Below are 26340 nucleotides of genomic sequence, written 5' to 3'. Positions count from 1 at the left end.
AATCTAATCAGTCTCTATGAAATAACAGCAGAGAGGTTTATAATACCAGTGCGTCAGTGTCACAGTCATGGTGTTGGGTTTGATCTTACCCTGTATCTGTGATGAAGATCTTTTCTCTTCTGTCTCCTGCCTTCTGTAGATCACTGGGAACAAAAATTGTTGCTGTTAAAGACGATAACTTTCATCACTTTAATCCTACAATCTAAACTTTAGCCCCAATTTCACTACAATAATTATTTATGAGTGCATTAACATTTAGAGAGCACAGTGCTGAATACAACACGACAAAAATATTGTGGTGGAACTGGAGAAAAAAAAAAAAATATATATATATATATATATATATATATATATATATATATCTGCCCCAGTTTTAATTTGACTTTTCTAGATATTCTTTCCTATTTGGTCATTAGGGATGGAACAGAATATCACTCCATCATGCAGAATGAACAGATAATGTGTTTTAAATGGATACAAAAGCAAACGTGTATTTTTCAGAAAGCCGGCCAGAAATGTTCACAGGTATAAAATCTGTAACTGGATCCAGAATTATACTCCACCCTGGATGATCCACCAGTCCATCATTTTAGGGGCAATTTAGTGATCAGTCGACCTACTGACATGTTTTTGGGAGGTGGGAGTTCAGGTTGAGGAAAATGCTGATGTTCATTATTATTAATAAATACTGTAATGTCAGTGATGTGATTTATGGTAAATCAGGGTTCTCCACGAGGGGTTTTAGAGGGGCGGGCCGCCCCCCTTTCTGTGATTCCCGCCCCCGTTTAATTTCTGCCGCCCCTTTACAAAAGGAAGAGACGTCCCTTTGTTTTCTTTGTGACAGATAGCCTTTCTCTGTTGGAGTACCGACAAAGTACACTACAGACAAAAAAAATTACATCACTGTTCAGGAGAGCCTTGTGGCGCTCAATGTGAAAGAATTTTGTGAATATCTCCTTCCGTTTTCGTGTAAATCCCCGTTGTTTGGAGGGAGCGCTCTGAGGAAAAAGTGCGCTTTCTGTGTGATACTCTGTCTCTAAGACTACGTTCAGGCTGCACCCTGAAACGACCCATATCCGATTTTTTTTGCCCATATGCGACATGTATCCGATTTGTTATTGACAATCTGAACGACACAGATCCGATTTTTTCACATGCGACCCAGGGCGCTTGGATAATGTGGTCCTAATTCCAATTCATATCCGTTATTTTCACATGCGACTGCAGTCTGACCGGACAGGTCGCATTCATGCGACCTACACGTCATCAACAAGAGACAAACGTCACTATTCTGCGTTGGCTAATCCCGCCTCTTTGGTGGAAAACAACAACAATGACATAATGCACTACATGAACAGGCACACACACAATCTCTCTCGCTCTCCCTCGCGCACTCCGTCATATGCGCGATGCAGACATTAATGTTTCGCGTGCACGCTCTTGCTCACTTGCTCTAGATTCCGGGAGATATTCTCCAATTTGCGGGCATCAGGGAGCCGCTATCAATATGCGGGAGACTCCCGGAACTTCCGGGAGACTTGGGATGTCTGCACTAGACAGTGTTTATGTAGAGAGCATGTGCACTTCAATCAATCAATCAATCTATCTTTCAACGGAGGTTGCTGCCATGGCCCCACTCACTCACTCTCTCACACACACACACACACACACACACTCTCTCTCTCTCTCACGCAGAGACACTCATTCACACACACACACACAACCTCTCACACAGAGACACTCTCATTCACACACACAGCACACGATGTGCTTATTACGTGTCAATTTGCGCATGCGGGACACTTTTGGGTCGTTTTCTGTTCATGTTGGAGATCGCATACAAGTCTCATATAATTGGTAATGTGAACGGCTGAACAAAAAAAAAAATCGGATTTCACAACAAATCGGATATGGGTCGTTTCAGGTTGCAGTCTGAACGTAGTGTAAGCGCAGCGCGCGGGTGGGGGAGGGGCTGCTCGCTGTCACACACACACACAGGAGGGAGGGGCGTTATTATAACTTGTTCCTCAGGCACTCAATGTTAATAAACAGGCCTACATTTGAAATCTGTTGACCTCAGTTTTCATTCTTGCATTAGCTTTATGGAATTCATTGTATTAATTAATTTGCACTGAAGTGTGCAAATTAATTAATACAATGAATTCAAGTGCAAGTGTGTAATGTTTGATGTATTTTGTACCAGTCCAATTGATTCCTCTATTCTAAATGATTACTATTTGAGAGTATTTTAAGCAAATTTTATGCAAATGACATATGTAAATTTATGCAAATTTGTTTCAAGGTCATCCGATTGACCCCCACCCCCCTATATTTTCAATCCGTGGAGAACCCTGTAAATAGTCATTGTGTTCATATAAAGGGTCTCCATTTTCTATTATATTTTACAGAAATACTCAGACACATCGTTTTTCATGGAGACACGGCCAAGTAACAGCGATCTCAATGGGGCTGGGATTGTACCCACAATATTTTATTATTAGTAGTAATTCCATATTGTTTTTGCTTATATGAGCATTTCTTGCTTGAGCATTTAAGGCATTACCTGTAAAACATTTTGACCTTCATAAATATTTACACTCCTCAAAAGCATTTCCTGAAAGTCTTGCTGAATTACTAAAGACTAAGAAACTATTATATCATAGAAACTGTACACTAAAATGATAAGAACCATCATATATATTCAATCAAAATAGCTGCTAATGCCAGTGTAGCACAGCCTTTAACTGACTTTAACTGTGAGAATTATGGGATGTTACCAGTGGACAGATGAGGGGTTTCCACTGTTAAAGTCCAAAGGAGGAGCCATAGACCAATCACTCTTCATGGAGACACAGCTGGGTTCTGGTGAGTCTGATCTCTTCATCTGGAGTTTACTGTACAACATTATAGACAGTCCTTTATATACACCATTTACACTGGTTATTATTAATTATTACTGGTTATTTTAATTATCTTGTTTGCAATTACTCTGACTTCATGTCCCATCCAGATGCACTTTCTGCCTTATCCTGTATGTGACACTGTGAAACACTGAACTGTGCAGTTATTGATATTAATTACTCTAAAATGTTTAGTGAAAGTATTGTAGCAGCATTAGGACCTAATTAAAGTTTCACAAACTGATAAATATCAAAATGCTGATGATGAACTGAACTGGATAAAGGAATGTGTAACACAGTCTTTCTCTCTGCTGTGACTAACTATGAGAATTATGGGATGTTACCTGTGGACAGATGAGGGGTTTCCACTGTTGAAGTTCAAAGGAAGATCCATAGACCAATCACTCTTCATGGAGACACAGCTGGGTTCTGGCGAGTCTGATCTCTTCATCTGGAGTTTACTGTACAACATTATAAAGGAGGCATGAGACAGAATTTCATTGTCTCAAATATCACAATACAAAATACTGGAAGAGATGAAGCTGCTGCTCACATCATGTATTGTGATATTTCTGTTTCATATTCTTTCTGAGCTCTACCTCTTCTTACACACTAGGTGGCAGCACCAGAGGTCGTAGCCCACAGAGCACAGAGTTATAGAGTGGAAACCTAACTGCCTCAAAGCATGCTGACTGAACAGTCCAGAAAGTGAAGGTAATCAGAAGGAAGTGTTTTGGCACATGGGGTCAAACTCCAGGCCCACAGCCTCGTTTCATTCGGCCCGTGTGAGCTTGGAAACAATAAAACTGAAACAGCCTGTAGAACACGACTGCTTAACATTTTCACACTATCCAGAATTCACAGCAGATCTGTAGTGGAGCCATCTGAAGGTAGTTACAGTAAACCGCTGTATATACATACGCGCACTCCAGTTTCTATCACAGCTGGATTGACCACAGTCTGAAATGCAGGTTAAAATAAACACCTGGATTTGACACAGGATCTGAGTTTAACACCCCGACTGGATTGATATTGCAGTGGTTTGATTTGCTGCCTTTACAAATCAAAATAAATGTATTACACTTTAAAATGTAATGTTTTGTGTCGACACCGTCTCATCAGTCTGGTCCTGTGAAGCCTGTATCGGGATGTGATTCGTATCGTGGCTTTAGTGTATTGTCTCATACGACTGCATTTTTAAATTTTATAAGAACATAATTTTACTAACAATGAACAGAATCTGGCATTTTTTTCAAGTGATGACAACTTTTCATTCTCAGTATAAATTTTTGTTCAGTTTATCTTTTCAGATATCCTCACTCCATATTTCAGATATGAACAGTTAATGACTAAAATATTAGAACATGGCAGCTTACCGCTTTTCTGAGGGTGGGGTCACATTATCTGTGTCCAGATCACGGCTCTCCATTTTTGAATATTAGTGTATGGACACACAGCTCATGGACTCACTGCTGATTCCTGAAGATGCTGATCTCTTGGAGTGAATGAATTACACTCCTAAAAATCAGTGGAAAAAAATTACAAACATTTTGTTAAACTTGGAAAAAAAAATCTTTCACATCGAATGAACTGCACATGCGAAAGATTCCAAACTTAAGAAGCAGGAGAATTCAGATGAAGAGTAGTTTTAGTGGTTATGCAGTAGCATCATGTCCCATCAGATGCAGAAGACAAGTGTGTGTGTGTGTGTGTGTGTGTGTCTAGACAGGTGGTGATGTGAGCAGTTCAGTAATCAGGGGATTGAGACCTCTGCTGGAAAGGAGGAGACACAGTCTGAAGTCCAAGCAGGTCAGCTGTGACACCTTCACTAAAAAAAGCTGAACCAGGAGGAGACTAAAATCATCTGTAGTTAATAGAAGGGCTACTTTAAGTCTAATCCTACTTTCTCTTTACCAGCATTAAATGGGTTTTAGTTTGAATAAATTCTGATCCAGAAGTCAGTCAGTCTGAAGTCAGTTGCACTAAACAGAGATGATTTCTGTGAGCCTAAAGTAGGGCTGTGTGATATGACTGTTTTACACCGTGAACGATCCATGATCTGTTTTTACTGAGGGATCACATGGACCGTGATACTAAATATATTTTGTCAGTTGTGCTGAAAATGCTGAGATGTGGCATCTTGTTTTCTGAGCCAGACTTTACTCTATTCACTAGTCCAGCTCACGGTCTCCCTGAAAGACACAGGAACAAACCAATAATAACCCAGAGTCAGCAGCTCCTTGGGTTACGTTTCCTCATTTTGTTTCCCATCAGCATGGCCAAGAACACAGAGAATCTGGTGTGTAAAAAATTCTACATCAGTTAAAGGTTCTGACTGCAAAGTTGAATTCTGGGTAAAACGTTCTATTTCTATTGCTGTTGGATTTTCGAGATGTTTCACTGATGCACGCATGTACAGTGTATCCTGTGTGGAAACGTTTTGCCAAGATAAAAAGTGTCCCATATTTTATGATTCTGGAGATTGCTGAAGCAAGTAAACATCATCACGTGACCACCGTGGGGTGTGTCTGACCTACTTTTAACCAAAACAAGTCAGAATGGGCAAACATGGCGCACTCGGTTCTCCCACTCGTGGAAAAGAAAAGGAAAGCCTGCCAAATGAGTGCAATTGCAAGACAGTGCAAGGTTAGATGATGTGTCATTTTTCTGGAGAGATAACTAAATCATTCTCGCTAGTGCTTTGCTATCTTAGCCTTAGAATGCATGGGCTCGACTCCACGGTAGTGAGTATGGAGTTATACCCCTAACATTTTGATCTTCCAGAGAAAGAAACAAGAACACAGAAGCAGTAACAGAAAAATTATATATTCATCTTTTGTTTCGTGGATCTAGTTCAGTTCAATACTTTGCTAAGATGCAAACATCCGTGGCCCATGAAGATTTAACCATAAAGCACACACATACCCCTCCCATAAACAGCGAAACCCTCCAGTGTGACTGCACAGTCGGGAACGCAGGGCTCCAGCCACGTCTCTGCGAACGCCAAAGCACAGCAGTTTCTGATGTCCCTCTGGTGTTTAATCCGTGCACGCAGCTCATCCAGTCTGTTGTCCAAAGACTGAACATTAGCGAGCAGGATGCTGGGCAGAGGAGACTTCCTGATTCTCTATCATGAGCAGGACAGAACTCCAGCACGTTTCCCCTCTCTTTCTTTTCCTCTGGCATTGCGCGAGTAAACAAAAGACCCAGGGGAGTGCAGCATCCACAATATCAAAAGTTGGTTTAAAGTCTGAACTGGCTGACGGTCACAACTCCACGAGAGTTTATCGGTCACACTGAATGCATGAGATCACTGCATGTACAAAAAGAACCAGTCATAAAAAGTAAATAAACATTTGCTCTTTCTGGTTTGATCCCCTGCTTCTTAATGTACCTATTTTGTTTTGGATTAAGTGCAAATGTCTCCCTTTTTCCCCCATTATCCTATAATCATTGGCACTGTTGATTTGCCTTTCTCCACACTATGTTTTTCCCTCTGATTTTGAGAATTTGATGCTCGCTTCAACAGTTTCTTTTTTGACTACTTCTTTTGCGAGTTTGTCCACTCTCTCGTTCCCCTGGATGCCTGAATGTGCTGGGACCCAAATGCATGTGATATTTTCCCCCTGATTAACCATTCTTGAATTGGTAAACAAGATTTCATAAAGCAGATCTTGATGATTTCTAGCTGAAGCTGTCTTCATGCTTGTAAGTGCTGACACAGAATCATTAGAGATTAATATATTTCTGCAGTTTACCTGTTCAGTCCATTCTAATGCCAACATTATGGCAAACAATTTCACCGTACAGACACTCAAACCATCAGAAGTTCTCTGACTAATTTCCACCTGGTAACTGGGCACAGCAACTGCAGAACCTGTGGCGTCTGTTTGCAAATCCTTTGTTCTGTAAAGATCTGAATGCTGTCTTTATACATACAGTCCATATAACTACAATGTTCACTGGTTAGATCTGCATTCCTATCAGTGAGTGTAATCCTGAGTAACTCCATGTCCACACAGGTTTTCTAAACCCCAGACAGGTCGAACCGGTCACACCACAGTTCAGCAAAACTCTTTATCATGAGACAAAAATAACCTTCAGTACATCACAATGAGGGGTGGCACAGTGGTGTAGTGGTTAGCGCTGTCGCCTCACAGCAAGAAGGTCCTGGGTTCGAGCCCCGGGGCCGGCAACGGCCTTTCTGTGTGGAGTTTGCATGTTCTCCCCGTGTCTGCGTGGGTTTCCTCCGGGTGCTCCGGTTTCCCCCACAGTCCAAAGACATGCAGGTTAGGTTAACTGGTGACTCTAAATTGACCGTAGGTGTGAGTGTGAATGGTTGTCTGTGTCTATGTGTCAGCCCTGTGATGACCTGGCGACTTGTCCAGGGTGTACCCCGCCTTTCGCCCGTAGTCAGCTGGGATAGGCTCCAGCTTGCCTGCGACCCTGTAGAACAGGATAAAGCGGCTACAGATGATGAGATGAGACATCACAATGATCAAATCTCTTCCGCATGATACTGTTCTTGAGAGACATAGGAAAATTCCATACACTAATACATACACACACATTATATAAAACACATATAAATTTCAGATGCCTTTGCAGTCAGTCCCTTTAAATGGAAATGCTGGAATTTACACAACAGACACAGTGAAAACAACATGCGTTTAAAAAACATGCAGAGGGAAGAAAGCAGCCTAAAGACACTCCTTATGAGAAAACACTGGTCACTGATGCAGGACATTGCACCTGTATTTAGCCATTAAACACCTTCTCAGGTGATTTCAGTTCCGCAGTTTTACTGCTGTTTTTACACGAGCTCGGTCAAATATAACCACATTTCTCTCCAACACAGCACTTACTTTTACTCAGCACTCCATGCTGGGCTTCATTAATCTCACCGGTTCCGCCTGGAGTTGGAGTTTTTATTATTATTTTCTCCGAACAGCAACAAAATGGCGTCTCAGCTGAAAGAGAAACACTTTGACTTCAGGAGAACTGATTCACTCCGAGTGATGTGTCGTTCAGGGAATGAATCGACGCTTTGATTCGGCTCTTTTAGTTGACATAGTGATGGTCAGATGAATCCGAGTCTTTGAATCATGTGTCGAGTCTGAGAGCGCGCGCCAAATGAATCCCCGCATCGAGGCGAGTTATCAAGTTCCATGAAATCACGTGACCGCTAACAAACACCGCCTCGAGGACCAAGAGTGACGCTATATGTCAAAAAATGATCTGGAAAAACTAATACATGCCTTCATCTCTAGTAGGGTTGATTACTGCAATGGCCTTTTCACAGGCCTGCCAAAAAAGACCATCAAACGACTTCAGCTGGTTCAAAATGCAGCGGCGAGGGTTCTCACACGAACAAAAAGAACAGAGCACATTACTCCAATTCTAAGGTCCCTTCACTGGCTTCCAGTAAGCTACAGAATTGACTTTAAAGCATTGCTGCTGGTGTACAAATCTCTAAATGGCACAGGGCCCAATTACCTCTCTGATATGTTGCAGCGGCCTAACCCAATCAGATCTACCAGATCAAAACAGAAAAATGTACTATTAAAACCTGTTGTTAAAACAAAGTGTGGTGAAGCAGCTTTTAGCTACTATGCAGTACAGCTATGGAACCAACTGCCAGAGGACATTAAAAATGCTCCTGCTGTTGGCAGCTTCAAATCTAGGTTAAAGACCAAGCTGTTCTCAGATGCTTTCTGTTAAATAATTAATATTTTTACATTTTTTATAATCTTTACTTTCTCTGCATGTATTAAATATACTTTAACTTTATTCTATTTTATTCCGCTGGTTTCTTTTTCTCCTTTTTCTTTTTGGCATTTTATTTTTTTTATTTCTACTATTGTTTAATTCTTATTTTCTTTTAATTCTTTTAATTAATTGTTTTAGAATAAAAATAAATTTATTTTATGTAATTTTATTTCTCTATTGTTTACTGTTTTTGTTTTTGCTTCTGTAAAGCACATTGAACTGCCATTGTGTATGAAATGTGCTATATAAATAAACTTGCCTTGCCTTGCCTATTGGTTCGACTCAGGGGGCGGAGTTCTAGATATCCGGAAGTGACGCGCTGCGATTCGGGGCTTGTTCATGTGTGTAAACTGACACTCTGACATGTTTTTATTCTCCAACCATAAAACTGGATGTAAAATCAACTAAATATAATAAATCTGTATTTAAACGGCACTTTGGTCTCATTTCTTTGTATAAAAACACAACTATTGTGGCCCAATCTGTTTCTGGGCGTTTTTCACAGGGATTGCTGCTCATTTCTGTATTTAAATCTATTGTAGAGTTTGTTCTAATGTTAGAGCAGAGTAAAGTCATGATGTTATTTGTGAGTCCCATAGAATTATCAGTCCCACAAACACATCAGTCCCACAGGCTCTTCTGTCCAGTTTCACAAGCACATCGCTTCCTCCTTCTCACTAAACACAACTGGAACTGTAGTAATACCATTAATATGATCAACTCAATTCCTTTATACAGTGCTGAGCGTAAATGAGTGCACCCCCTTTGAAAAGTAACATTTTAAACAACTTCTCAATGAACACAAACTAATTCCAAAATGTTAACAAGACAAAGTTTAATATAACATCTGTTTAACTTATAACGTGAAAGTAAGGTTAATAATATAACTTAGATTACACATTTTTTTCAGTTTTACTCAAATTAGGGTGGTGCAAAAATGAGTACACCCCACAACAAAAACTACTACAGCTAGTACTTTGTATGGCCTCCATGATTTTTAATGACAGCACCAAGTCTTCTAGGCATGGAATGAACAAGTTGGCGACACTTTGCAACATCAATCTTTTTCCATTCTTCAACAACGACCTCTTGTAGTGACTGGATGCTGGATGGAGAGTGATGCTCAACTTGTCTCTTCAGAATTCCCCAAAGAAAATAATTTCTTTCCACCACAAAGGTGAAGGCTACAAGAAGATCAGCAAAGCTTTACTTATCAGTCAGAATACTGTAGCAAATGTGGTACAAAAATTTAAGAAAGATGGAACTGCAACCATCCCACAGAGACATCCAGGTCGTCCACGGAAGTTACCACCTCAACAGGAGCATCTTCTGATGAAAAAGGTTGAAGAAAATCGGCATGCTAGTTCGCTGCAGTTATCTAAAGAAGTAGAAAGCCAAACCGGGGTGACTATTTCCCGTGACACAATATGGCGTACACTGCAGAGGAATGGCATGCATGGATGCCGTCTACGAAAGAAGCCTCTCCTAAAGCCCAGGCACAAAAAAGCCCGCCTAGAGTTTGCCAGGGCCCATGCTGACAAAGATGAAGACTACTGGGTCTCTATACTCTGGAGTGATGAGACCAAGATAAATGTTTTTGGAACTGATGGCTTCAAAACTGTATGGCATTGCAAAGGTGAGGAATACAAAGAAAAATGCATGGTGCCTACAGTGAAACATGGTGGTGGTAGTGTCCTTATGTGGGGCTGCATGAGTGCTGCTGGTGTCGGGGAGCTGCATTTCATTGATGGCATCATGAATTCACAGATGTATTGCTCTATACTGAAAGAGAAGATGCTACCATCACTCTATGCCCTTGGTTGTCGTGCACTTTTCCAACATGACTAAACACAGATCTAAGGCCACTGTTGGATTTCTGAAGAAGAACAGGGTGAAAGTGATTCAGTGGCCAAGTACCGTATGTCTCCTGATCTGAACCCAATCGAACACCTATGGGGAATTCTGAAGAGACAAGTTGAGCATCACTCTCCATCCAGCATCCAGTCACTAAAAGAGGTCATTGTTGAAGAATGGGAAAAGATTGATGTTGCAAAAGGTCACCAACTTGTTCATTCCATGCCGAGAAGACTTGGTGCTGTCATTAAAAATCATGGAGGCCATACAAAGTACTAGATGTAGTAGTTTTTGTTGTGGGGTGTACTCATTTTTGCACCACCCTAATTTGAGTAAAACTGAAAAATTTGTAATCCAAGTTATATTATTAACCTTACTTTCAGATTATAAGTTAAACAGATGTTATATTAAACTTTGTCTTGTCAACATTTTGGAAATAGTGTTCATTGAGATATTGTTTAAAATGTTACTTTTCAAAGGGGGGTGTACTAATTTATGCTCAGCACTGTATAAGACATTGAATATATATGAAATATACTAATTCTATACAATAAAATCTCATCTCTAGCCGCTTTATCCTGTTCTACAGGGTCACAGGCAAGCTGGAGCCTATCCCAGCTGACTACGGGCGAAAGGCGGGGTACACCCTGGACAAGTCGCCAGGTCATCACAGGGCTGACACATAGACACAGACAACCATTCACACTCACATTCACACCTACGGTCAATTTAGAGTCACCAGTTAACCTAACCTGCATGTCTTTGGACTGTGGGGGAAACCGGAGCACCCAGAGGAAACCCACGCGGACACGGGGAGAACACGCAAACTCCGCACAGAAAGGCCCTCGCCGGCCACGGGGCTCGAACCCGGACCTTCTTGCTGTGAGGCGACAGCGCTAACCACTACACCACCGTGCCGCCCACAATAAAATGATTGTATACATTTGTTAAATTTCTAAGTTATATTCAGAATATAGATATTTAGAATATATTTCCAGATGCATCTTTCTATTACCCTGGTTTGATGAACCGCTGTGCCTCTGGATTGTCTGGATGATTGTGTGATTATTCATTTGACCAGCAGGTGTCTCTAGTGAGCAAGTGAATCCTCGAGAAATGAAGCACTTCTCAACACAACTGGCTGGAAAGTTTCAGTGTTTCATGAAGCTTCATCTGGCCATCACTACATCTCAGCCATCACATGTTTGCCCTGTAGAATTACCTTGTACAGACATTTAGTGGTTGCCATTTGCAGAGTTCTAACTCAATACTGGACCGATTTCAATCATTTTCGTCCCGGGTAAATATTTGGGCACAAAGAGATGGGAAAATAGGGCCCAGGTTAAAAAAGGAGAATCAACACCTTCTGACCCATCAGAGTGAAGAACTCAGCAGCACTGATGTAATGCTCTATAAATGTGACTTTATAGTGTCAGGAAGAAATCCAATGAAGAGTCATTAATGACACACACACGAACTGTGTTCTGTTTTCTGGAACCGTCTGTCCATCACATTTTTATTGCAGGACAAAAACGCTGAATATTAAATGTGGTGTACAATCTGAGTGTTGACCCATCACCCCCTCCCCGGTACATTCATAACACACACCAAAATAATAAACACAAATAGAATCAACACACCTCAGTATGAAACAAGTGTCCAGTGTAAAAACACACACACAACACATTGTACAGCAGTGTTTCATTAAAAGATCTTACAGCTCTAAAACACACACACACACACACACACACACTCCTAGTGAACGGAAGCTAACAGGTCACTCATTCAGCTCGAGCCACATTGCATTTTCTCCTTCAAGCACTTTGGAACCAGAAAACAGTTATTTAGTGTTAAATCTAAACATCGTGTCAGTATGATGTACCTTCATTCACAGCTTTTAGAAAAAGGAGAAAAAGCAGCATACTTTGGTACTCATCACTTAAAATAGCAAAAATTCCATAGTAGCTTGTCTGAGCTAAAGAGTCACTCAGCTGAGATATTTGTGGGGGAAAAAAATCTCCACCCTAAAACCAAAATCTCCAGTTATCCGTAAATGTAGTGAGTTTTGCTCAGTTGGTGCTTCACTGCAGTTTAGTGAACATCGTGTTCATCACATTTCTCACCAAACAGCACGTCAGAGCAGCTCCTTCTCAGTTCATTATAAATGCACGTATCGGACTCAAAACTGTTTCGTTTCAGTTCATAGGACATGATTTAATATTTGCAGGAGGAAAAAATAAATACATTTTTGACTCATCCCCAGCGGTTGGACAGTGACGGCACTTGCTTTAGGATTTGTGTTTTCTCGGATCTCGTCCCAAGGATTACACGCCGCATCAACATTTTGGAGGTTCATCAGTTAAAAAGAAACTCCAGAAGGCTTTGAAATGAATAAACTCTTCGGCTTTGTGACACGGCAGCGGCGGATGTGACGTCATTTCATCCCTCTGAGGTCCACACGGATCACGGCAGCTTCACTCGGATAGAATCTGAACAGCTGGAAAAATGATACACGCTTCCTGACGCTTGGCTCGTCGGACTCTGATCAGCGTGAAAGGTGAGGAGTCATGCAGGGACGGGCGATACAGCAACACGAGAACATCACAATACTTTTCACACGATACACTAAATTAAATATTTAAAAAAAAAAAAAAAAAGTATTTCACACGGAACAAGAGGAAGGATCATCCAATCAGCGACAGTGTGTTATGGTGTGTGTCGCAGATGGACCACCAGCACTCTCAGAACCCTCATGTCGTTCATCGTGATATTAATAACACTGTCATATCGCCCACCTCTGCACTTCCCATTTGTAATTCACGCCCTGGAACAGAAAGTGAGTTTTATTTAAGTTGAGGAACTACGCATTAGAGCTGAAGAAAGGTCTTGCTCTGCAACGCCACCATTTATGTTCTTTGATTGTTGCTCTGAAGCTCCAGTGCTCCATTTGTGTTCTGATAAATCATGACGTTTATATGCTCCAACAATAAGCCATTAGTCCTGGTCACATGAACACAAGTTCACCGGTGTGTGTTTTTATAAACGAGGCGTGTTCCGTGATTGAAACGTGGAGCGATAGAATGTCGCCGTGCTATTTTATCATCCATGTGCCAAAGCCCAGCTACACATTGTCCATCAGTGGACTAGTGAGCTCTCTCAGGGAAGAACGGTCACGGAGACAAAGACACCGAGCTGTGTTCACTCTCACAGTGTCCCGGTCAAACCCTCTCAATAACAGCAGCACATTCAACTCAAGTAAAGACACTTCATCACCGGATACACAGTTTCACCTTTGAGAAGGTGATAAACGGAGATTCGTTTTTTTTTTTTAAAAGAGGAATTAGTGTTAGTCATAAAAAATAAAATCACAATAGCAATTAGTTAAAAAGAGATAAAAAAAAAACTAGAGGAAAATGTTAATCAAATCTCAGACCAAAGTCATGCAAGCAAATGTAAAATCATCATCAGCCACATCCTTCATCATTAACATTATCAACACTACTCGGCTTAATATCTAGAAATAGAAAGTGAAAAGTAGTAAAGCGCATCAACAACAAAAACTCTTCGATTCCCAACTGATCAGGAGGCCGAGCAGTTTCAGAAACATTTACTTTGCAGATCGAAAGATTCGACTTTGTGTTTAATCGCTGTGGAAGATGAAAGCGCTTTTAAACTGAACCCTGTTTATCTTATTACATGAAAGGAGAGAGGAAAGGACAGATGACAACATTCCCCCTTTCCTCGCTCACATCCATCTTTAAGATGAGGTGAAGGAGCTCTGGGTTCTCCACACAGCAAAAGGGTTAAAAATAAAAGAGAGATGAACTCCAGCAGTCAGTCAGCAGCATGTCGGGTCACAGCTTGCGGAGGAACAGGAAGTGTCTCACAGCAGAGCAGCGAGAGGAGAGTTTAAGGCAGGAGTCACACACTGGCTGATTAAACTGGCGTTAGTGTTATCTGGGCTGGAGGCGAGTGCCCAGGCCTCTCCGTGCCTGTGTGAACTGCCTCTGCTGTGCAAGGAAGGACTGAGCGTGAACAGGAACACCAGAGCGCTCACTCGCCACCTTCTGATGGAGAGCCATTCCCTACAACACAGCCAGGAGGCAGGGATTAATTAAGAGCAGGAATCAATCGTGCTGAGTCATTCAGTTCCTGGAAAATAATCAGCAACGTGATGAAGCAGAGTTACTGTTACTACTGCGACAAAGCAAACCCTCAAGTATTTTATTCCCTTTACAGAAATCCACCAAAATGTACCATTTTCTATCACTTTTTTATTTCATCCTTTTATAGTTACATTCAAATGTTGAACATCCACAAAACGTTATACTTATCCTGTACGCTACTGCAGCTATAAACAGTCGTTCCCTCGCCAGCCTCTCTTTCCTCCCTCTTCAAGCGAGACGGCCTTTCGATTTCATAAAACCGGTGAAATTTAGTTCCCTCCGAAATTGTGATACGTTTATTTCTGCAATATCTCACAAAATATCAGGCCATTCTGTGGCTGGGAAGTGATTTTAAGTTGAGGGGATTAAAGCAAATAATGTGCATGAAATCACACAGTCAAGCAGACAGAGGAAGTCTGTGTGTGCGCGCGCATGCATGCGCAGGTTTCCCTTTGAGCGTGCACTGACAGTTCCATCATTCTGTCGCTAAACAAACAGCTGATCACACCGAGGTGCTCGCTGAGTGCCGATATTTATTAGTTTGGTCCTGCGTTTCCTTCGTATAGAACATAACGTCTTTTCTTCTCGCTTTCTTTCCGTTTACTGTAGTTGCTCTTTCACGTTTCATTCGCACACTCACGTCCTCCATTTTTCTCTCCTGTTTCAAAGTTTTATCCCACAATGCCTTGCGTGAACGGGGAAAGCCCACCACGTGATGTGATGCATGACGTAGTATGTTGTATTGGGTCATGGTGAAGCAGGAAAAAAAAAAAAAAAAAAAAAAAAAAAAGAATGTAAAGCCACGTGGCTCGAACCTCACTAAATTGTTCCATTTAAAAAAAGAAAAAAAAACCCAGAATAAAATTGGAAGTCTGGGTTTCGAATTCAGTAGCTTTCGGTCCACTAAACAAAAATAATTGGGTGTCGGGAAAATTTATGACCTACAGTTGAAAAATCTGAAAGGTGGTTCAGCTTTAAAAGGTTATAAAGACCAAAAAAAAAAAAAAAAAAAAGTTATAGCGTTCCCTCTAACTGTTGTTACAGAGCGCTGACGCTAAAGACTCCTTCCATAAACCTTCAACAAACATCTCCTGACTTGAAAACGTCACTGTCAACCACAACACGAGTTTTCAAACCTGTTGATGTACAGCGTCCAGTACACATATATTGCTGCTAGTTACTATGGAAACGATAACTCAAGAGGGGGAAAAAAGAAAAAAAAAAAAGCAAAGCCCACACCCACAGACGGTCTGTGCTACCACAGGCGTGTGATCTGTACAGAATGATGACTCCGATACGTCTGAAGAGCCAAATCTGAGTGTCTGAGCTACAAGTGTGAAAAACCGCAGATGTGCTGATGGACTCTGAACAGTGAATCAGAGCAAAAGAAAACGAGTTTCACGACGAAGAGGAGAAACTTCATCGAGTTCAAGGTCCAAAGCTGTAATGATGGGATTAAAGGGTAAAAGTAATAATACTGTTAGAGATCAGACTGAGATTTCTTACCATGTTGTACCAGGCGCTGATTATGAGCTTCTCCTCCTGATCATGTCTGGATCGGCTCTTCTCAAAATCATGCTATACACACACACACACACACACACACACACTAAGAGCCTTGTCAGTCAGTCAATGTCAAGTTCATGAACACAGATATGAAGGGAAATGTTCTTTAAATTTGTTTGTTAAACATGTTAAAAGGCAGATTCCTAAAACATTCCTTCAAGTGGAGTTTAAACCTGATCACTGTCACATCAACAAAAAGGGTCTTCAATCGGAACGCACTGTGGACCAAACCTACAGTCACTGCACCTGACCAGTCTGTGTGTGTGTGTGGGGCCATGAGCCAAGCTTGTAGTCCTCGAGTCTGACTCGTGCCCCAATTTTAAGGACTTGTGACTTAACTTGAGCACCAATGACTCGGATTTCTTCTTTATTTTTTGTAACATGCCATAATAAATTTATATCCACAGTCCCAGTCAAAAGTTTAGAAACGCCTTCAAATTCGATGTTTTTTCTTTATTTTAATTAACAAAAAGACACCGTGTCTTAAAGTAATGACTGACTGTTATTTCTCTTTACTTACACTACCGTTCAAAAGTTTGGGGTCACCCAGACAATTTGTGTTTTCCATGAAAAGTCACACTTTTATTTACCACCATAAGTTGTAAAATGAATAAAAAAAATAGAGTCAAGACATTTTTCTGGCCATTTTGAGCATTTAATCGACCCCACAAATGTGATGCTCCAGAAACTCAATCTGCTCAAAGGAAGGTCAGTTTTATAGCTTCTCTAAAGAGCTCAACTGTTTTCAGCTGTGCTAACATGATTGTACAAGGGTTTTCTAATCATCCATTAGCCTTCTGAGGCAATGAGCAAACACATTGTACCATTAGAACACTGGAGTGAGAGTTGCTGGAAATGGGCCTCTATACACCTATGGAGATATTGCACCAAAAACCAGACATTTGCAGCTAGAATAGTCATTTACCACATTAGCAATGTATAGAGTGGATTTCTGATCAGTTTAAAGTGATCTTCATTGAAAAGAACAGTGCTTTTCTTTCAAAAATAAGGACATTTCAAAGTGACCCCAAACTTTTGCACGGTAGTGTAGTTGAGTGGTTCTTGACATACGGATTACTACAGTTGTTGAACAGGGCTATTTACTGTATATTATTTACTCTTTACTGGTTGATGGTGTTATCTGAACCAGCTTCATGAGGGAGTCACCTGGAATGCTTCTCAATTAACAGAGGTGTCGTCAAAAATGGAATTTCTTGCCGCCTTAATGCATTTGACACCAAGTGTGCAAAGCTGTTATCAGGGTAAATAGTGACGACTTCAAAGAATCTAAAAGATGACGCGTTTAACACTTTTTTGTTTACCATATAATTCCATGTGTTATTTCATAGTTTTGTTGAGTTCAGTATTGTTCTACAATGTAGGAAAAAAAAAAAATCGAATTTGAAGGCGTTTCCAAACTTTTGACTGGTACTGTACATTAATTTTCCTACTAATTTTGTGCAAGAGAATGCACGTTCACACGTCATGTTCAGGAACAAGCTAACGTTAATGGCGCTAAAATGCCTGGAGAGACGTCGCTTTGCTTATACAGACTTCTGCTGTGCGTTCCAGATGTAGAAGAACTATCAAGGAGACGACGGGGACAACCTCGAACTTCAATCATCATTTGGTGAGACTCCACCCAGAGAAGGAAGTGACACTGAGTGATGAACTAGCTAGTGTTAACCTTCTCATGTTACTTGCCCTGTTAGTGGGCGGGGCTTGCTGAGTGATGAACAAGCTTTTTATCTGTAGCCTGTTAACTAAAACGGGGCAGTCGAGCAGGAACGTTAGACCAACACAGTAGCAGAGATGCTTTCACATAAAGGCAGCAACAGCCTCTGTCAAATGGTGCGGATGGAGTCTTGTTCTCGGACTCGACTCGGATCAATAGTGGACTTAAAATTTTCTTTAATGACTTGGACTTGAGGTTTAGTGACTCGACTACGAGAACACCGCCATGAGCTGATGTCACAGACACAAATCAGTATATAATAATTTGATTTTACAAGTTTATGAAAAATCATCTGTGATGAAAAAGCAAGCATACTGTCAGCCACCAGGGGGGGCTCGTCACTCACAGATCTCTCCTGCTCAAGAGTTCACTGGGAGTTTAACGAAGCGACTTGCTTTGAAGTCGTGAGCATTACTGACAAGTGTTTTGCTGCACATCATTCCCTTCAGTTTAAGTAAACAGCAGCAACCCACGAGTGACCACAAATAGTCAAGGAGCTCAACTTCTATGCTACTTGTTACAATTCATTTCCCAAATTACCCTGTAGAGCTTTTTCATCATCTTGTTTTGGCCCCGCTCCGCCCCCAGATTTCCAATTTTCTAATGGCTCAGACCGAGCAGTAGTTACACTTACTAGCTCCAAGCATTGAGGTCACTTTCAAGATCTGGTAGCCGTCTGTTTGCCCTCTACCCTGTCCATCAGCACCCCACTGAGCAGACAGTATGTGAGGGGTGACCCAGACATGGTAGTGTGTACAAAGTATAAGGGGATCACAAACAGCAGTAATAAATTTCAGGTTGTATCGGGTGCTTGTGTGTGGGATTTTCTCCTGAGCCTCATCAGTGCAGGCGTCCCGAGCTTCCACCAAACCGTACAGACTCCGAAACCCTCCATCAGAGCAATGGGTCACAGGAAGTAACCGATTAACCCATAATCCTTGGAGAGATAGCCTCAGATGCACAGGAAGTAGTATCGCAGGTGTATCTCACCTCCAGATGTTGGATTCTCCTGTCTCTCTCTGAGAGCTGGTTCTTCAGAGCCTGAACCTCAGGAGCAACAGAGTTGGGCTTCTGCTTCGGTTCCAGAGTCTTTATCACCTACACACACACACACGGTACTGACACTCAGGGAAAGTCAAAATGTTCCATATGATAACATGCAGGCGAAATTCAGCACAGTGATGTTTTGCATGTTGCGCCAGACAGACAGAAAAAGAAAAAAACCTTGCAATAATGAAACTGCATAAAAGAGCCACTAAATGCAGCTACAGAGCTGAGTCAAGTGTGTGTGCACACACACACACACACACACACAAAGCATCTGCCAGGAAGAGGTTCCTCAGTCCAAAATGTATCTACGTATAGCACGTACACGTTATATAAAACGAGTAGGCGGTCAGTCATTCAGGTTCTTGCGCAAATAACTGAAAGCAGTTCACATCCCAGCACTGCTCTCACACAGTTACTGTCAGGCTCTTACGCAGAACACTTTTAACCCTTTAGGCCACCCAGTTTTTTAACCTTTAGGTTCACAGATTTTTTTTTTCAACATATTTTTGATGTCGGTCGAAAAAAAAAAAAAGTGTCCTGTCCAATTTTTTTTTGCATGGCAAAATTTCAATGTCGGATTAAGATGAAAAAATTTAAATTCAAGAGACACACCTTACATACATACATACATACACGCGCACACACACTGTTCTTGTGTACAAGTTTAACACGGACCAGCATTCCAGTACTTGCTTCTCTGAAGGCATGTGGTCATATGACCGTTGAGCTCTCATGAGCACATCGAAGGCTGATCCGTTCGTGCTACTTGATTCGATCGGACTCTCTGCGGCACCGTCCTCTTCTAATTCCACAGTCAGATACTTGCAGCCAAAATCGCGAACCAATGTTATGGCAGGCATATTCGGCATCGTGCTCGTTACGTCGCCGCCTTCTTTCTGAGAACCAGAGATTGTTTTGATCTTTTCATTGTTTACTTTCAACGCTTGAGAGACGAAAAAAGTCGCCCACGTTTTGGTTAGTGAGACAGTGAAAAGACTTTTCCTTTACCGCACTTTATGCTTACGTACAGTTGAGGCGATAGCTCGGAACCCATGCTGTCAGCGTCAGCCACGGTCAGCATGAGGTTGACACTGTCGTACAACACACATTGTAGTTTGTATTTGCGATTCTAATACTGTTTACTTAAAGAAATATGACCTCGTACCAGGGATACAGTGCTGTTACAAGAAAAATGTGACTTTTTTTTTTACATTTCTTTTTGTACATTTCGGCGGTTAAAATAAAAATACGCACAGACTATATTTTTCTAGCGGTAGTATTTAACTGCCGTCGGCAGATCCGTGATCTGAAAAATCTAAAATGAGTCGCCTTACCGCTAATCTCATCTTTGATCTCTGGATCGACAAGTCCTCTAAACGCACCTCAAGAACAGCTGCAAGAACCATGGCTGTACGTTCGGGCTCGGTAGTACGACTACTGAAATATCGGCATTGGGATTAAATTACATCATGATCCGCACATATTTCTTTGAAAATGGTACGTGTTGATACCAATTACACACTGTACTGGAAAGCAGCTGATGTTGAAGCGGCTTTTGAGCGGAATATTTTTCCTCCCTTTTCATGTTTATTTACTTAGATGTTAAATTAAATTATTAAACTCGTCGTTTTTTCAAAAACAAAGTTTGGCTTATAAGCCAGGAGAGCACAATAGGAAATCTCGTGATGCATATTGAAGAAGTATAGTCTATTTTTTTCGCGGTCCGGTTTCCATCAAATCCTGCGCTCTGATTGGCTGGCAAGCAGGTCTGTATCTATGGTACGGACCTCTGGCGACTCGCTTGTTCACAACAACAAATCTAGTCGCAATTTGTCAACATTTATAAGATTATCAAAAATCTTATAAATTTTTGCCAGCATTTCTCAGTATAACAGCATTAATTTTACAGCATGGATAGCGATAACGACAGTGTTCACAGCGAAAGCGAGTTTTACTACCTTGAAGAAAAAATAAAAGAAAACATTTCAGGAGAAAGCTAAAAACCTCTAACTGTTGTTAACGCCGAGCAAAAACATGGCTGAATCCTGAATGACTCAGTTTTGTATAAATGGGGGACTACATAGGCGGCAAAATGTAGTTTTTTCCTGCCATGGAAGTGCACTTGTATACCGAGGAGGAAGCCATTTGCATTACAGCCGTGAATGAGGATTCAAAATGGCGGCTCGCCTCGGTTTTCCCTTTCGGGCGCTCTCGTTTTCTGTTAGAATTTGGTAAAGAAAAAAAATATATATATATATATTTACCAGCTTAAGGTTGGTCCGTATGGTGAAATACCGTGACCTCGGCCTTGAATACGGACCTCGGCCCAGAGGGCCTCGCTCAGTACTTTCAAGACCTCGGTCACGGTATTTCACCATACGGACCTCCCAGCTGGGAAATAAAACATATGTATTGATGATTATTTCTGGCCTTGACAGAAATATACAAGTGTAGATGACTGGCTTTAACACACTGCTGTAATATTGACAGACAGACAAAGCTCACCGTCCGAGCTTTTTCCATGTAGCGCTTGTATCTCTCTTCCATCTGCCTCATGTCCTCATCCTTCTTTCTCAGAATTGTCTGCAGTTCATCAATCTTCTTCGCCACTGAGACACACAACCAAGACCCTTGCTTATTTCTTTCTTAGATTGTGCATCAAAACTCGGTAGACTTACAGGCGTGACTGTGTTAAGACTGTAATGTGAATAAAATTCAGAGCTTTACTGTTGCTGTCCATGCCGGGCTCGAGATCATCGATCACTTCACGTTTCTTCTGCAGATCGGAGTGGGCTTCATGCAGCTTTTCTCTACACACAGACACATTTAGAACCCCTCTGATCATACACTTGGTCAGCTTGGTTATAACAGATTCACTCCAAGGACCATATACTCACAGATGCTCCTCTAGTTTCTTCTTCAGCAGAGATGACTAAAAAAAGGGAAGAAAAAAAAAAAACCCTCAAAACCCACAATCAACAAACTGATGATGCATTTAAGCTGCACAGTTCTTCACATCAGGGCTGTCAGTGCAGAAATGATCAGATCTTTAAAAAAAAACAACAACCCAGTAAACACATCATGAGTTCAGAAGTTAATGTCCAACTTGATTTATAAAGTATCAGAGTTGAAGGTCTTTGGCTCAGAACCCCAACAGCAGTGTAGCTTCAGCACACAAGCTTCTTGTTTGAAAAACTTAAAGCAGAACAAATGAAATGACGTTCTACTATACACAGTAGAATTACTGCTTTTGCCAATTTTCTGTTGTCGATATTAAAATGTAAAGCCAGTAGCAGTGAGTGAGGTTAGAGAATTGAACATGTAATACACAAGAAATACAATACTTACTGGAAAATAATCAATGACCTGAAAACAGATTCTTTTCCAATAACATCACATCCCAGGCTGTTTCATTCTTTTTTTTTTAAATTAGAGGAAAATGTCAATTTATCTATCCAGTTACATTTTAACATTGAACACCCATGAACGTTCCTGAGATTCCCTGTTCTCATTTACATTACAGTAGCTATGAAACAGGGATCCGGATTTGCGATCCTGATGCGCCGCGGGAGTCTCCTGATTGAGCAGGAGCATACGGTGTCTCTCCAAGTATTCAAGTAGGTACACACCAGGCCTTGGTGGATTCTGGTTGCAACCAGACCTCAATACATCAAAGCCTGATTTCAATGCGGGGTGCTGTGTAAAGCACGTTTGGTGAAGGTGAGGTCTGCACACGGGGATGTTCACAAATACCCACCCATTCCCACCACTATTGAATTCCAGAGAGAGAAAAGCATTGTGTGGAGGTGGAAGTTCGCCTGAGCCTCACCCATCCACTACTCCTGGGGACAGATTGGCTGGGATTTAGAAAGTCAATAAAGCATCTTGTAGTGGATGGGTCCTGCAGTAGCACATCATGGAAGAATTCCACTGAAATGTTGGCTGGGGAGGTGGTCCCAGGGCCATCGGTCAGCTCCACATCATGACGACACGGAGAGCGCCATTGGAGCAGGTGCGAGACCAAACTTGGACGCATGCTTCTGACCGAGTAATCAATGGTCAAAACCTCCAGCCTAACGAACTGTTGTACCGCTATTCCTCCTTCATTAACTATAGGCTATATCAAGTGACACAGACTAAAGGAGAGGCGAGACCGTTATTGGTTCCAATGAGCCGTAAGGAACTTTTATTCCATGTGGTTCATCATAATCCTATGGCTGGGCATTTAGGTCAGGATCAGACACAATCATCTCACGCCCCGCTTCTATTGGCCAGGGATTCATGCCAATATCTGCAAGTGGTTTGCAGCTTATTGCGAATACCAGCTGGTGAATCCAGCAGCCACACCATAAGTGCCATTGCACCCATTACCTCTAATCGAGATCCCCTTTGAGAGAATTGGCATGATCTTGTCAGGCCATTAGAGCAATCTGCACAAAGGTACTACTTTGTGTTAGTCATAGTGGATTATACAATGCGATACCTGGAAGCAGTGCCTCTTCACATATCTCTGCACAGTGTTGCAGAGGCACTCATCCGCGTTATCTCCCGAGTTGAGATTCTGAAAGAAATTCTGGTCAATTAAGGCACTACTTGGAGGTCATGTACACTATGCGAACTGTACAAATTATTGGGGATTAAATTGATTCGTACCAGCGTTTACCATCTGCAAATGGACAGGGTGGTCAGATGTTTAAAAACATGATTTGTAAGTTTGTTCACAGGGATGTTAGAAACCGGGATGTGGCTCAACCCTCTGTTTGCCATGCACGAGGTCCCACAAGCCTCCACTGGGTTTTCACTGTTTGAATATGGGCGCAAGCCTTGTGGTGGCATCTTACACAGTCATTAGGAAAAATTCCGAGGAGGGACTTTCTGAAAGCAAATTCAATATGTTCTTGACCGGAGAGCAAAACACCACACACACAGTTACAGAACAGGAGAATTTGCTACCAGTGTAAGAATGTCAATCCTGCATGTACAACAGAGGGATAAGGAGATATGCACTGGGAGATACTCATGTTACTGCCCACGTCAAGGTCAGAACTGCTCAGCAAGTGGCAAGGACCCTTTGACGTCACATAGCGAATTGGGGAAGTCGACTACAAGGTCAGGTGCACGGATGGGGTAACGGCATGTCGAATTTACCACCTCCTCTCTCCATGGTTTCAGGAGACTGAGGTTCCTGTAGCTCCTGAGAAGGCAAAAGTTGGGACCAGAGGTAAAGTCCAAAAAGCATGGCCCAATTTACTCCAGTCTCCTGTGGACACCACCTCTTACCGTCACAGAGAGCACAGGTTATTAGGTTTCAGAAGGAATTCTGTCAAGTGTTTCAGTCCCCATCAACCTCAGAGCGTCACAGAGACACCCCCCCCCCCCCAGGGGTGGTGGCAAGCGGCCATCTGTCATGGCTTCCCAAACATGTACCCCAAAAAAAAAAAAAAAAAACACCATGGTTCAGGATGAAACCGGGTGGGCAATTGAGGAGTCACATGGGGAAAGAAGCAGCCTGGTGGTCTTAGCTCCCAAGACTGATGGGATGTATTAGAACTAGGGTATTAATATAAACCTGTGACTTGCATCAACACCTTATGACCAGTCAGAATTGAGAACTGTGGTATACATCAAACAATTAACCTGACAAACACAGTATAATATAATATAATATATATATATATATATATATATATATATATATATATATATATATATAAAAATAAATATTAGTGTAAATCAGAACAAGTGAACACCTGATGTACAGTATTACTGTGGTTTGGGGTTTAATGCACCATGACGTCCCTCTTTGCCAGTAGACTTGCACTGAAGGTGGTAACACTTGCTCTGGGATGGGACTGGAGTCCGACACCCTTGTTTTTAAATCGACAAAACAAACATACATTCGGGGTTGCATGACGACCTCTCAGTTTTACTGTCAAGTTGTAATTCACACCAACAACCAAACAAACCAAACCGCTGTTAGTCTTTAGTCCGGTCTTTAGTGCAACCCCTAATGTACACTTAATAGCTCTTAATAGCTAGTAGACAGGCACAGATGAGTGGTACTTACGATGGCCTAAGCAGAAGATGATTGGTCGATTGCGTGGGGTTGGCAGGGAGACAGACTCAAGCAGCAGTTTAATTTGTAAACGCAAAGCAAACAAGGTGTTATTATTCAAACACAACACAAACAGAGCAAACTGCTGTAGCGATCTGATTACATTTTATGATTTGCGTTTATAAAACATAAGCAGGGAAGGGAAAAAAAAAAAAAATTTCAAAACGACACTTCAGCCTCCAAGTCAAATCATGAACTGGATTATGTACCTGTGCACACATCCATCAGTATTCACACAGACTGCACCATCAAAATCAAATAAAGTACACAATTTCCCCTTTCAGCTCAAATGAAAATCAATCAATCAATCAATCAATCAATCAATCAATCAATCAATCAATCAGCCAGGTTATGATGCGTGTCCAACTTCATCTCCTCAACCGGAGCTACAACAAATCAAACTGCATGTCTAAGTCACCCCACCCCCACCTTAACGTTCAGCTCAGGATCTTCCTGAGATCATTTCTGACACTGTATTTATTATTCACTTACCCATTTAAAAAAAAAAAAAAAAAAAAAAAAAAGACTATGATGTTAGAGCTAAAAGCTTTCACAGCTCCACCTCGTTTCTTCCTCAGGACTCTCAGTCTGGTGTTTCTCCACACCAAGATCAGACTCCGGTAGCGGGCGTGGCTTTCCACATTTCAAGTTTGGAAGAACTAACTCTGTTGATAATAAACTTCAAATTTGATTAACACAGACTTAAAGAAGCCATTTATATCCCAATGGAGTCACTGAGATCAGCCGTCTTTTAGAGAGAGATGGAGAGCGCGCACGTGTGTGATGATTTAAACAGGATGCTACGCTTGTAGCTGTAAACCGGATAATTTGCGAGCTACATGGACCTTGTTGCTGCAGTGCAAATCTAAAGAAACGAACAGACTACTCTGGAGCTGAGAGAGGAAACGGTGTACATTTTATTCACTCCTGAGAGTCAGTGATTGCTCACAAAGCATCAACCAGCAAAAAGAGTGTACATGCAAATTAAGGGCGTGCAGCACACTCACATCCTCGGATTTGCTGTCCTGCTCCTGTAGAGCTTTCTGTAGGTCTTCGACCTGAGAACGCAGCTCGGCTATCTGCTGCTGACTCAACCTGAGAGAGAGAAAAGAAAGAGAGACCCAAGAATGAATGAGTGAGACAAGAAAGAAAGAGAAAAAACAAACAGAAGAGTGAGCGAGACAA

The 26340-nt window shown here is 41.6% G+C and overlaps 2 protein-coding genes across 3 annotated transcripts in view; both read right to left on the bottom strand.

Moving 5' to 3' along the window:
• LOC132870287 (NACHT, LRR and PYD domains-containing protein 12-like) overlaps positions 1–8044 on the bottom strand; it is a 361706-nt gene extending 353662 nt beyond the window's left edge. Inside the window, exons 1-2 of the mRNA XM_060903922.1 lie at positions 7766–8044; positions 4277–4418 (exon numbers count right to left, since the gene is read on the bottom strand). Coding sequence (XP_060759905.1) covers positions 4277–4329 — 53 coding nt within the window. The 5' untranslated portion in view covers positions 4330–4418; positions 7766–8044. The remainder of the gene's footprint in view (positions 1–4276; positions 4419–7765) is intronic.
• A 3961-nt stretch (positions 8045–12005) lies between these two features.
• LOC132870678 (protein Hook homolog 2-like) overlaps positions 12006–26340 on the bottom strand; it is a 51305-nt gene continuing 36970 nt past the window's right edge. Inside the window, exons 16-22 of one of the 2 annotated variants that reach the window (XM_060904445.1) lie at positions 26163–26250; positions 21938–21972; positions 21768–21850; positions 21546–21649; positions 18981–19088; positions 16196–16267; positions 12006–14608 (exon numbers count right to left, since the gene is read on the bottom strand). In XM_060904445.1, the coding sequence (XP_060760428.1) occupies positions 14477–14608; positions 16196–16267; positions 18981–19088; positions 21546–21649; positions 21768–21850; positions 21938–21972; positions 26163–26250 (622 nt within the window). In that variant the 3' untranslated portion in view covers positions 12006–14476. The remainder of the gene's footprint in view (positions 14609–16195; positions 16268–18980; positions 19089–21545; positions 21650–21767; positions 21851–21937; positions 21973–26162; positions 26251–26340) is intronic. The other variant, XM_060904446.1, reaches the window with a different exon arrangement.

Source organism: Neoarius graeffei, chromosome 22, assembly GCF_027579695.1.
Source record: "Neoarius graeffei isolate fNeoGra1 chromosome 22, fNeoGra1.pri, whole genome shotgun sequence".
In the NCBI taxonomy this organism is placed as follows: domain Eukaryota; kingdom Metazoa; phylum Chordata; class Actinopteri; order Siluriformes; family Ariidae; genus Neoarius; species Neoarius graeffei.
Note: the sequence above shows the minus strand (reverse complement) of the source record. Positions and strands in the feature narration are given on the sequence as shown.